Here is a 14,335-nt window from a genome sequence, read left to right as displayed (position 1 = left end):
AAGGCAAAACGTGTGACCCATACCAAAAAGGGATTTAAAAGAGGAACCCAAACTTGGTGGGAACCTACCAACACGTGGATTTTATAGAAGTGCCCCAGGTGTGTGTGCACTTACCACACTTGTGGTTTTAACTGGAAGACGCCCAGGCATAGCGTGGGACGCTTACCGACATGATCGGATTTAAGGAGAGTGTTTTCCCAGAGGGTTTCACTATCAGCTCCATGCCGTCTGAAGAGACGGAAAGGGGATAACCCTGAAGGTGAGGGGATTGCCACACTAACCCTCCCCTGGACAGAAGCTCGCAAGCTATCTGTCAACAGAGAAGAACATGGAGCTGAGACCATCCTGCAATAGTGGACGACAGTGGAGGACAAAAATCCTGACCCTGATCCACAGGGAGAATCGCTTCTCCAGAAGGGGGCACTGCTGTCTTTTTAGGGAACCCTTAATGAAAAGGGGAAGCGTGCACAGCCCGGTCCACGCGACCTGTATGAAGGTCTGGCAATCTCACGAAGGTGGGTTGGCGCTCATAGAAGACCCTTCCCAGAAGGGGAGCTGCACAACCGAACAGGAGCGAATGCTCTCACTGTTACCCTTCATAGAGGGGAGCATACATCCAGAATAAAGGCTGGAGAGTAGAAACCTGAAGCATGAAGGTCAAGCTCCTACCCTGGGAAACAGGGAGGAGAACTTGGCCACCAAGGAGTGGTGCTCTTATAAGTGAACCCTGGAAAGGGGGCACGCCAACATCCTTGTAGCAGGTCCATAACTCTCAAAGGTCTGTCCCTGGTAGATTCCTACCCTCAGGAGGGAGGAAGCATTCAGTCCTGGGAAGTTGCTCTGAAGGAAACCCTGAATTAGGGGAGCTCAGGTCCGTTCCAGCAATCCTGCGCACAGGGAGGAACGTGAGCTCTTAACCTTAACAAACCCATTCCTCAGAAGGGGGAGCACTCAGTCCTGGGAAGTTGCTCTGAAGGAAACCCTGGATTAGGGGAGCTCAGGTCCGTTCCAGCAATCCTGCGCACAGGGAGGAACGTGAGCTCTTAACCTTAACAAACCCATTCCTCAGAAAGGGGAGCACTGTTTGCCTTGAAAGTTTCTGGGAAGCTCCGAAATGAATAAGGGCAGCTTCCTAGTTCAGACACTTCGTAAACCTTTCCTCAGAAAGGGAAGTGGAACTAGGCCTGGGGAGCGAGAATCGATCCTAAAGTGACGGCTTTCTAAGGTGTTAAACACCGAAGGATGCTCAAACCCTCTGTAGGGGAGACATTCGACAGCCTGGGTGTAGATCCTACATCAAGTGCTGCTTCAGCCCTCAGGCTTAGAATGAGGCGACTTGAAGAGAGTCTCAAAGTAGCGCTCAGATAAAAACCCCTTTCCTCAGAAAGGGGAGCGCACACCGAGAATCAAGACCCCAGCTGGAAAGCGTGTCACCAGGTGGTGCTCAAATAAAAAGCCTTTTCCGCAGAAAAGGGAGCAACCAAACCTGCTCCGAGTCCGCAGCGAGCACTCCGGACTGCTGGTACTCCTATGTAAGTGAACACCTGTCTCAACAGGTGTAGACACTCAGTTTCCATAGAAACCGTATTTAGGAGAGGACACGAAGCGGATCCTCGCACGCAGGCCGTCTGCAACAGAGTTAAACATACTAGTGCAATCTTAAATATAAATATCTTAAGATGCTTACCTAGGGAGAAAGGAAAAATTTCCTTTTGCTCGTTTAACCACTGAAGGGAGAAGCCCGATTGTGCTGGAACGAGTGTTGTGTAGACGGACACCACCATACAACCGGAAGGGAGGGGTGCTCCGTTGAGATGTTTCCACATTCCTTTTCTGAGGGAAAAACACAACACGCAACCCAAACCCTGCAGGCAACACGCCTATCCAGCCATAAGGGGGGCGTAACTAGGGAGTTATGCTCCTGTCTCAACAGGACATAAGTCTACACTAGGCCTGCAAAGGACAGCATAAACATACCAAGGGCAAACCTAAGAAAAACTTAGGGAGCTTACCTTGAAGAGGACAGAGGTCCTATGTGTAATATATGCTGTAAGGGTTGATTTACCGCACAGCCTGTGGAGTGGAGAGGGCAAACACTGCCGTAACCTTAATCCATAGGATCAGAGGGGGCGTCTGCCGTAGACTCGTCGTATTTCTTCTGTGAATAGAGAAAAACATACACAGGTCTGAGACAGTATGAAGTTCCTTCACGTAAAAAATGGATCATACTCACCCATTTAAAAGCATCCTGTTTCATAGAAAGAGGCGGGGTTTTTTTTTTTTTTTTTTCAGAGACCGCCTGATTCCAGACCGTCCGAAAATTAGGGTTCTATACAGGTAGAACCCCCAAAGGACATCATGGGTCCGGGGAGTGCAGGAAGCTTAAATGGAGACAGGGGAATTAATATGGCGACCCGACTGGACCGAGGGAAGGAGAGGTATTACTCTGACCCCTGCGAGAATTTTGTCTCGCTTGGATGACTTCCCTGAAATCCTGTCTGTCACCTCTCGATCCGCGTCGCCTCCTAGACCTGCTCGCAGGCGGGGGAGGAGCGCGGGATGCAACACTAGCCTTCTGCACCTACCTCCGTTCCTCAGAAGGAGGCGGAGCAGGACCCCTGTGGTGTTCGGGCTAATACCTGGACCTTCGAGGGATAAAGGATTTTTCAGCAGATCGGCTGGGTAGGCTTGGAGCACTGCCATGGTGTGCAGTGCACCCACCGCCTGACCTGCTGCTGCATACGCTCTGCCGTTCAGCAGGGCCGGAGAAGGCAGAGAGGGAGTCTTGAGAGAGAAAGCCCGCCCTGTGGAGAGATAGCATCTCTTCCACAAGGGGCGTCCTCTCATAGCCGTGGTCGCGCAAACCCTCGATACTAGCATAGTTCGCAATGGACGAACTATGAATGCGCGCCGCGTACGGCTTTTTCCAGACCCTCTCGATTTCAGTATGAAGATCGGGAAGGAATGGGAGACTCACCAGAGCTGGATGGTTATGGCCTGAAAAGATATCGCTCGTCAAGGCGACCCCGCGGCGCTATCTTTCTAGCCCGCTTCCACAGCAGGACAAGCCTGGCCGTGGTGCGGTCCATAACCTCTGGCAGCTCTTCGTATGCAGGGCAGGAAGGTAGAGAGGATTCAGCCTCAGCGTCTTCATCCATCTCTAGCATTTCCTGCTCTTCTTGGGTGGAACCCAAAAGAGCACTTGCTCCTGGATCTGATGACGTCAGCGATAACGCACCATCATCAGCTAGGAGCCTGTCGTCGTCTCCGGCTGGCGAGAGAGAGAGACCCCTCTCAAGATCGTCAGCCAGTTCCACTTGCGAGCCCCACGAGCTCAGTTTCCTCCGTGCCTCGGCAACGGCAGGACCCGAACCGCGAGGGGCAAGTGGACGCTCATCTTTCCTCAGAAAGAGAGACAGACGAGACCGGAGCTTCTTCATAGAGAAGCGCTCATAATGTATACACAATGCCCCCTCAAGGACATCGCGTGTGTGCTCTTAGCCCAAACAGAATATCGCAAAGATCATGTGTGTCATCAGGTGTCAAATAACGCGGACACGGATGAACACACCGTTTAAACGACTTGCTAGTGCTTGCCATGATAGTAGTTCAAAGAAAGGATTCTTACCGTTTCTTCCCATGCACATCCAAACCGGGAAAGCTGAAGACAGCGAAGATGTATTGTGTTGCACGGGCGCCTCTTTATGTTATGGTCGCCCGGTAGTGACGCAACGGCAGCGACTGACGCGCCGCGGTGACGTCATACGCTGGCGCCGGCCATTTCATGTAGTTTTTCTATGCATTCTTCAGACTCGAGGCACGCTGCAGCGTTCCCCAAAAGCGCCCTCTAGAGGACGCAGTGAGAGTTCCCTTCGGAAGGGAACAAAACACTTTCTCACTGAGAATTAATTAAAGTTCATTCAAACGAATAATTAATAATAAATGAATGTTTGTTAAAATAAAACTAAGCTGATATTTCAACTCTTGTACAGATGAGTCTAAACAATGTGGCGACTGTACAAGACTAGCACTGGAGAGCCTATATTCCACTTTTTTATGCTGATATGTTTGCTGCATATTTGAAAACACCAATTTGAATTTGGGTCCTTTCGCACATTGTGTTCATCTCTGACTCTCAAATGTCACGGGTAGTGCTGTGCTCTTTTGAAAGAACTGTGAAAGAGTGAGGGCAAAGGGTGATGTGCTTGAATGCACAAAAGGGTCACCGCTTACGCTGACCTCAACGACACAGATTCTTTTAATTCATGATATATGCATGCAAAAAGCATAGCATCCTCCTTAATTCAAATTCCAATTTGCTGTCAGAAGAGACCAGCAAACAAGACAAAAACAGACAAAAGAATTTGGTTTGCAGCCATTTTGATTCTTAAAGCAGCTATACAGAGCAATACAAATGTGGTCCTGGTGGGCAGGTGCTCCTGTACGGGATGATGCCTACAGAGCACCACTTCATCATACTCTGACAGAAGGCATTAGAGCATACGCATACCATCTGTGTGTATGTATGCATACGTGTCCGTTTGTACACACAAGGCCATGTCATAAATTCACACCTGTTCCCTTAAACACAGCCACACACACCCAGAGCTCAATTTAACACATGCTTCATTGACATACCAGGGCTTCCTTCCAACTGAACCACCCACACGGTAAACCACTTGACTTATTGAATACCACAGAGCTCTTATAGGAAATTTATGAAAAAAACATGCATAATTAAAGCATAATTTCCATTGCCTTTACTTTCTATACTGAAGTCAAAATGACCTTTCATTGATTTTCTTAGCAGTTTTAGATTTTTTTTTCAATAAAATGTATGTACTCTAGTACATGAGAGTACACTTTTCTTTTTTTAACAATGTTATGATGTAACTGTTTTATGAAAGCCAATTTCTGCCACATAGAAAAAAATTATTCTTTCGTAAATTATAATTATGAGAGAAAAAGTCAAAATTATGAGATTAAAAGCAAAATTACGACATAATCTGAAATTATGAGACAAATCAACTTTGTCATAATTGACTATGTAATGAAGAGAGTTTGGATTATTTAAACTCATAATTATGACTCATAATTAGTATCTCAATTTCAACTTTAAAACTTAAAACACCAAAATTATGAGTTATAATTTGATGTTTTAATCTCATAATTACGATTTAGAATTTTTCAATTTCAATTTAAAATCTTAAAATTTAAAAATTTTAATTACAAAACTATTAAAAATTATTTTTTAATCATAATTACGATTTAGTATCTCAATTTCAATTTAAAATCTTAAATTAAAAATTTAAAAGTTATGACAAGTAAATTCTTATAATTTTGATGTTTTAATCTCATTTCAATTTAAAATCGTAAAACTTAAAACAAAATTATGACGTTAAGTCAATTATCTCATAATGTTTTAATCTTATAATTACCTTTTAATATCTCAATTTCAAGTTAAAATTTTAAAACATCCAAATTATGACATTATCTCGTCATTTTGATGTTTTAATCTCGTAATTACAATTTAATATCTCAATTTCAATTTTAAAATCTTAAAATTTAAAACGTCAAAATGATGACATAAATCAATAGTGTTTTAATCGAAAAATCTCAATCTAAACCTAAATTCCTAAAACTTAAAACATCAAAATTATGACATGAAGTATCTCATACTTTTGATGTGTAACTTCATAATTATGAATCAAGTGTCTCAATTTCAACCTAAAATCATCAAAATGATTACATAATTCAATTATATCATAATTGTGATGTTTTAATTAGCATATCAATTTCAATTTAAAATCTTATTCACGTCAATATTGACATAAATCACTTAATTATTTTGATGGTTTAATCTCATAATTGGCTTTATGAATTACAAGATTGAAATTTACAAGTTGAAATTTAGATATTTAGTATCTCATTTTCAACTTTAAATGTCATAATTTTGTTTTAGTATCGCAATTTTGATTTAAATTATAATTATAACTATGTATCTCAATTGCAATTCATGCCATATTTGACTTATCTTAGAATTTTGACTTTTATACCGTGACTCATATTGCAACTTTTTATCTCACAATTATAACTTAGTATCTCAGAATTTTGAGTTCCACTATTTCACATGCTGCATATTTTAATTTATATACTTAACACTTACTACAGTCTAGATACATGTGTCATTGTTGTCTTACAACTGCTCTATGGAAAGATTGTTTCTCATATTTCTCTATAACTGGATGTTTTGACTCATAACAACTTTTGCATACTAAAACTACAATTCAATAAAGTAAAACACAAATTGAAAAAGATAAACAACAGCTTTCCCCTTGTATTCCACAAAGCCATGCAAAAATTCTGTCACAATGCTCCACACACGTTTACTTTATTAGCTTACCAACAATGCCGTTTGCACTGTGGAAAAACAGCGAAATTGCCAAGTCCTCAGGAAAGACATTTTACAGCTTAATGCTGATGAATAAACATTGTGATCTCATTCTAAAAGGTGCGTATGCCAAACGCGGTGCGCTAATTTTATCTAACTTCAGTATCTGTTACTGAAAATGAGCCTATTAACTTGTTCCAGAAAATGAGCTAATAAAACGGCATTTTCCACATAAAGATAAACTGATTACACCATAAATGCAATAGCTGCCAGTGCCAACATTATATACGAGTGCTAAATGTTAAAAACCTACATTCATTGTAATGCAGGGTCGACCTGCTTTAAAAAACTCAGTTTGTTTTAGACTACGAGTTGATCGCTTGAAAACCTGCGTCAATATGCGAGTATTAAATATGAAACATCTCAGCGAGCATACTTTGATTGGCTGTGAGCGTGGAGGCTTTTTTAAAAGGGTGAGCAATGACCAAAAGCATCCTAGAACTCTACCAGGACTCTCAATAAAAATCCCCCAAGAGCTTTGGAGGGAGACGCTGCCAAAGGCGCTTAGATCGCAGCTCCCTGTTAACTCAACATGTGCTTATGCACTTAACTCATTCTCTCTCCTTCTCATGTTCGTACGCATGCGCACACTTATGCAAACTGCCTACCCAGACAGCATTTTAGACATCAGTCATCCAAATGCAAGCCGTTTTAATTATATGCTGCCTCTTGTTTTAGACAAATATATTTCCTATATTTACTCATCCTACTGTTGGAATCAAATGATTCGAGTCAAATATCCCACATGGAGCACTATTTGTGTCCTGCACGGCCAGGCTGCCTATTAAGACAGTGCTTAAATTGGTCATTTAGGAGAATCTATGACAGTCAGGATGCAGACAGTCTAATCAGCTCATTAGGTTTTAAAACAGCTTTAAATTACTTCCAACATTTCAGTAGTTCATAAGCAAAATGCTTCCCAAGACAAGCCTTTCATTTCCTCTAAGACTTCTTTAAATGCAAGTGTGATTTTTCTCAACAACAATGCTTTAATACAACCACAAAAACAGAGAAAAATACAACCGTTTGCAGGGGTAATGGAATCACGGCTCTAATGGAAAGAGAGCAAAAAGCTCATTATGAATTCACAGCAGATATGTCTGTCTGGCTATCATTACGGCAGTGAGACAGCAGAGGTGTGAGGAATGTGTAGCCAGACCATTACACTCCAATCCAGGCAAAAGACCGTTTGCTTGTGAATGTTTATCACGATATGGAAAAGGACTTTGTGACACTGGGTAACCATTTTAGGGGATTAAAAAAATGCTACTAGAAGTTAAAGAGATAGTTCACCCAAAAATGAAAATTCTGAATGACCTTCATGTCGTTCCAAAGACGTAAGACCTTCGTTCATCTTTGGAACACAAACTAAGATATTTTTGATGAAATCCAAGAGCTTTCTGACCCTGCATAAACAGTAACACAACTGACACATTCAAGAAAATACCAATATAATAAAATGTTTTTACGATTTCATTTCGATTTATCGTGCAGCCCTACATTTAAGGCCTAGATAACTAGTAAGGACATGGTTAAAATAGTCCATGTGACATCAGTGGTTCAACCGTCATGTTACAAAGCTACGACAATACTTTTTGTGCGCAAATAAAACAAAAATAACAACTTCCATCTATAATATTCAACAATCTTGACATGGAGCCTAATTGAGATTCCCATATCTCTGGGACTGAACGATGAAGGGCCTTATAAAATAAGGAATCTGAAAGAAAAGTTTATTAAGAACTAGAATTTGAAATCATATTGTGATATCTTTAATACTACTTGAGTTATAGGCACGCAAACTTTGGAAAAATTACATTTATGGAACTCAGACAGGTGTGTTCAATGCAGTTGCTTTGACGAAGAAAACAAGATACATCTCGAGTTTCAACATTAATTGTTCTTCAGACATTCTACTTTAAAAGAAAAGTAGTGTCATATTTTTGCAAAGTGACCCACATTTGGTTTTTGACCACTGAAAATGTGTACAATTTAATTATTTACTCCTTGAGCCATATTGAAACTCCAGTATCTTTGAAACCAAACCATACAGGGCCTTAAAAACGAAGATGCCAAAAGGAAAGTTTGTTCAGAACCAACATCTAAAAGGGCATTAAGATTATTCTTTAATAGTTCTTGAGTTACAGGCATGCAAACTTTGGAGAAAAGTGCTTTTTCTCCACTTTTGAAAGGTCACCATTGGCACATAATGCAACAATGATTGCAAAAGTCAACAGACTTTACTAACAGACCAACCAATGTCTGTGAACGTATGAGGCTCTTAATCTCAGGTGAAAATTTACATTTTGACCTCCCTCAACAAAATAGTGGATTACTCAGTAAATATTCATCCATGATATTTAATATTTTGGCTTTCATCACTATACATATCTATCTTTCTTCAGAAAAAAAAATATTGGCAAAATTAAAAATCTGAGAACTTCAATCCAGAGAATGTCAATCCAATATTGTTAGTCCTTCACATAATTGTCCACAACAACATTATGTTGTAAAAAACCACAATCTTTTTTGCACTGAAGTGACATTTTAAGATGAAGAACCACCAAACAATATCACATATTACACAGATTGAACTTCCATTTCTTACAGCCTCATTTTCACGCATCAAATTACATGTGGCATCCAAAAGGAGATTGGAAATAAATTGAGTGAACCAGGAGATTCTAAGAAACACTTTAATGCAGTCTAGAAGCCTCACGATGACCAGACCCTCTTAAACTTGAGATAATTGAATTGAATGCACCATCCATCTCTATAAGAGATAGTCCTGAGTCCAGACCAGCTGCTCAGGGAGCATTTACTTATAGCAAGCATTATGATTTAGCATTGATATAAAGCTATGGGATGATGTCATAAACCGCATACCACAATCAGATAAGGCAGCCCAGTTTACGATCACACTGCTATTTTCATACAAGCCTGCACATTTAATATGGATGGACGAGGAACGGCCATTAATATGTCTCTGTGCCTCATACATTAAGCAAGTCCACAGACCAAAAGTACAACACCAAAGCGGCGTGCAAAGAGAATTATAGACGTGTTTATTAAGCCACATTGACGGATGCGCTCTAACATCTAAACGCTGGTGTTTTTTAGTTTATTCCCCCACGTTTAGTTTATCGCCTCATTACGGCGAATGAGTCTTCAGGCCCTTGGATGTAGGAAGCAGTTTGTCTTCTCACTAAAACCCATCCAGCTTTCATCTCTGGAATTATCACCGCACTGCAGCCTGGCAGATGAGAGGTATTTGTCCTTGAGCTTGCGGATCGTAGACGTCTTGATGCTTGTGTGTTTACATAGTTCTTCTGGCTTCCCCTTCGACTCTGCTTTACGCTAAGCTGTCATAAGTCAGAGTGACACGGTCTCTCCTCAAAGAGGAAAATCTGGAATTATTTGCCTCTGACAACGTGCTAATACTGTTGAACCGGATGACAGCGATGTGAAAACACAGTCGGGCCACGATGCGGAAAGAATATGTGAAGCACATGGCTTCGTGGACAAACGAATGCTCTCTGGTACACTGTGGAGCGAAGCATTTCTACTGTACGGCTTAATATAGTTAAAATGACAGCCGGTGCTGAAAGAAGAGCGGATGATTGATGGGGAGATGGTCAATCAGAGCGCAGAGAGCTGTCAGATATGAGAGATCATGCTCTTTTATCACCTACAGGCCAGGCTTCCCAGGATGAAGTGATGGGCCATCATAGAGCCTGTCTGCTGCAGTCTATGAATAAGCCAAAGGCAGACAGCATCATAGACCGGCCTCTCTCAAACATGTCACAGGCTATTGTGATGCGAAATGAAGCCATACTGGTTTAAAACACGATCTATATACCTAAGCAATATCACAAGTAGCAACGCAATAGCCATATAGCACAGTTACATGTTTGATATTACGTTTATACAACAGTTCGATGGAACAAGTGTGTACTACATTCTATAATTAAATACTAGTGTTATTTTTATAATATAATATAATATAATATAATATAATATAATATATTATTTATTTGATAATAATAATAATAATAATAATATTTAATAAACAACAGCAACCATCATAAAAGTTGCTAGGCCATTCAGTCAAAAGTACAAAGGAAGTGCTCTGACATACAGCATTTAAGTTATATAAAATATAATGTGATTCGATTTTGAACTCAGCCAGAATTATTAGCTCTGAAACAAATTACAGAAGATCTGGCTGAGGTAAGGCTGCTCTCAACAGGTTCATGAGCGCTGAACATGGAATGTACTTTTAAGAGGTTTCAGTCGAGAACATACTTGTTTGTAGTTCAAATGTGCAGTTTGTAAATAAAGTATGTTTTCGGAGATGTGAGCTCCAGGATGTCAGCAGCCACTCAGTGCTCATGAACCCACCCATCTTCGGCCAGATCTTCTTGATTATGTCTCTATAGTGGTTAAACATGAGATTTAATTCTATTTGGGTAAAGTTTTGGAAAAATCACATCATGTTTATGTAAATTCAATGCTGTATATCAGAGCGCTGCCTGTGTACTTTCGACTGAATTGCCTAGAAACTTTTATGATGGCTGTTGTTGTTTATTAAATATTACTTCTCAATAAATATTTTTTTATATAAGTACTAGTAGTATGTAATAATAATACTAAGTATTGTGAAACGGTGCGTGTGTTTGTGATGGGGACTTTAGTTACATTGTTCCGCCATTAGATGGCGACAAGAGACTTTTTACGAGTCCACAGTAAAGACTTTTATATTGAAAAAATACGTTATTTTTAGTTTCAAGAACAGCTTGACGCAGCTAACAAATGCACTGTGCAGCTCTGTCATCAGAAATCACCCTTAACAGATGAAAGGATTTTAACGTTACGGCAAAGATAACGCTTTCCTCAGCAGACACTCCATTGTTGTTTCTTATGTATTTACAGACTTGTGCTGTTGTATAAACACAATATCATGCTCGTAGATGTGAGATATGGCTGTATATTGGCATGCTGTGATGTTCTAAATCACACCGATATACAGCCATATCTCCCGTCTACTCATCATATTGCTCCTATATACAGAGAGCGAGAGAGAGAGAGAGAGAGCGAGAGAGAGAGAGCGAGAGAGAGAGAGAGAGGGAGAGAGAGAGAGAGAGAGAGAGAGAGAGAGAGAGAGAGAGAGAGAGAGAGAGAGAGAGAGAGAGAGAGAGAGGTCTATATATGAGAGTTCAATGGGTCTGTAATTCTCAGTCCCATTTGTGCACACGTCAATTTAGTTTGTGCTGACTGGCTGATGGTTACGAATGTCAGTGTGTTTTGACGGTCGATGGTAAATCCTCTTGACAAGCCAGGGTTGAGCAAAAGTCGACCTGATGGTTGGGTGCTTAAAGAGCAGAGATCTGCACACTAAGGAGCAAGGCACTACTGTGTGCAATCCTTCTAAAAACATTGATTTCCCTGTCTTGCGTTCTCCACCATACCACGTTTTACACACACTGACTGCTGCTGTTTATGAGTGATCACCACATTAATTACTGTTCTTATGTAAACACAATACATCCACATCATTAGACTTCATTAAATGAGCATTCGCTGCAATTGCACTCTGGCCGTTAATAAAACAATTTCAGAACGTTAGCCAGTCCTTCCCGGCCTCACTCGAAAATTTTCTAATTATAAAGGGTTCATTAAAAACAGGAGTTTACTGGGGACTGACTTCACCCGTGACGGGTTCGGATGAACGGTAGTTTGAGAAAGCAGAACGGGTCATTTAAATTTAAAGAGCCGGCCTTTAGCAAACTTCAAATCAAGGAGGTGAACATAGCTCCAATAAGGTTGCCGAAAATTTGATGTGGTGCAGAAACATTTTCATGCAATTACAGGTCGTTGCGAGCTGCCAAGCAAAAACACAAACATCCATGGCCAGATGTATGTATGCACTGTAAATACACCAAATAAACGCCAATTTTCATTTGATTGCCCTCCGCGCTTGCATTTTTCTAGTGCATTATAAAGAAAAAAAAAACTATACGGTTGGTTACGGTTCACTCAGTTGAACATACATGCCAAAATGTTTTCCAAATTTCATCCTGATGGAAAGCAAACACACAGTATGAACTTTTATACATATTATCCACCATCTACACATCGCTGAGCTCCTCCAGACACTGCAAGAGTTTGGGAAATCAGATACATGCGTATAAAAACACAGCTGGTTTTCCAAATGGAGGATAAAGGCTGTTTACCTTCTGGAAGAGCGCAGGAACCTGCTGGAGCTTCAGCCTGTGGAAGACAAACACGTCGTACATGCCAGCCACGGCCAGCACCGTCACACCTTGCTCCTTCCACAGCATGCTACAGGAAGCACACGCCAAGGTGCCCAAGAACCACGTCCAGCTCCGTCCATGTGCACCGCTCGTCCTCAGGGAGCAGTGGTGTATGTAGCAGCGCAGGGCCAGGAGAAAGAAGAAGGCGGCTCCTACGTCTGCCCTGCCTACGATGCCTGCCACGGCCTCAGTGTGAATGGGGTGAGCAGCAAAGAGAAGCCCGGCCAGCAGGCTCCAGCAACCCGACCCCAGCAGCAGGCTTGAGAGGCTAGAGAACAGGGCGGTTGTGGCGCAGTGTAGAACCACATTGACCAGGTGGTAACCCCAGGGTTCTAAGCCACCCAGGGCGTGATTCAGTCGAAAGGAGAGCGTGCAGAGTGGGCGGTAGGACTTGTGGCTACCGCTGTGGGTGAGAAGTGTCCCCCAGAAGTCATCGTAGAAGATGTTGATCCAAGGCGTTTCAGGGAGAAGGTCCTGGTTGGTCTTGATAGCACGGCTGTGTGGAGAAAAAGAAAGAGTTTAAGATTAAAAGTACATTTACACAATTGTTCAAATTACAAGGATATTGCTTTTAAGAGTGAAAGTTGGGTTAGTCCTCATACCAAAAACACAGATGGAATCCTGTCATAAAAATGGAATTTACCGTTAAAGGTGAAATGTCACGCAATTTGCCAAAGTTGGGATCAATAAATCAAAAGTAGGTGTTAAATCAAAACACCATATGAACTAGTGTTTTTGAAAATGATGTTGCAAAAAGACTATTTAAATATCAATCATGCATGTTCTGAACGTGTCTTTGTGAAGTAATGGCAGTCACATGGTTTTGTTTACTTTCGCTTGCAGTGTTTTCAGCCACTGCAGTATATGAATACATGGACACAAACAAACTCTAATGCACTAAAAGTCACTTCATAAGCATTTTACCATTTCCTTTGAGAAAAAACTATCATCATAAAGGTCTTAAAAGCAACCCGTCAAAATAAAAGTATGGTTTAACTTGAAGAAACTGTGACAGAAATATATTACTAAATGATACTACTACTAAAATTATAATTACAGTTTTATTTTTTAGGAAATATTTACAAGAGACTTACTAGAATTTATTTACCAGAAAAATGTAAATACACAGTATTTCTGAAAAAAATTATTAATAAATAGATGCTTTCGAATATTAAAATTTAATGAAATCATTTAAATGGAATCTAGAAAATTAAATGTAAAACGCACAATTTGAGGGGAAAATATAAATAGTATTTTATAGGGCCCTAAAAAAGTAATTTTAGTTAAACTTTGAATAATTTGCTGTTTAATTGCATACGTTTTAAGATTTCAATTAACTGGACATTTACTGTTTTTTTATTTAACCATTAAAACAGAGTCTAGAATAATTCAAATAGAAAAAACGGAATCCAGAAAAATTAAAGCAGAAAAATTTTTTTTGGGAAAAATATTAAATGGATTTCATGGGGTCCTAGCTGCCCTAGTTGTGTTACAACAGACATTGGTCATTTGCTAAAGTCCTAACACAGCAGTCTTGACAAAAGATCACGAGACAGCATGACTAAAGCAC

The 14,335-nt window shown here is 40.6% G+C and overlaps 1 protein-coding gene across 1 annotated transcript in view; it reads right to left on the bottom strand.

The window, feature by feature from the left end:
• tmtc2b (transmembrane O-mannosyltransferase targeting cadherins 2b) overlaps positions 1–14,335 on the bottom strand; it is a 181,425-nt gene that overhangs the window by 121,389 nt on the left and 45,701 nt on the right. Inside the window, exon 6 of the mRNA XM_073850203.1 lies at positions 12,685–13,261. Coding sequence (XP_073706304.1) covers positions 12,685–13,261 — 577 coding nt within the window. The remainder of the gene's footprint in view (positions 1–12,684; positions 13,262–14,335) is intronic.

This window comes from Garra rufa, chromosome 11, assembly GCF_049309525.1.
Source record: "Garra rufa chromosome 11, GarRuf1.0, whole genome shotgun sequence".
Classification (NCBI taxonomy): domain Eukaryota; kingdom Metazoa; phylum Chordata; class Actinopteri; order Cypriniformes; family Cyprinidae; genus Garra; species Garra rufa.
This window is presented reverse-complemented; position numbering and strand designations above follow the sequence as displayed.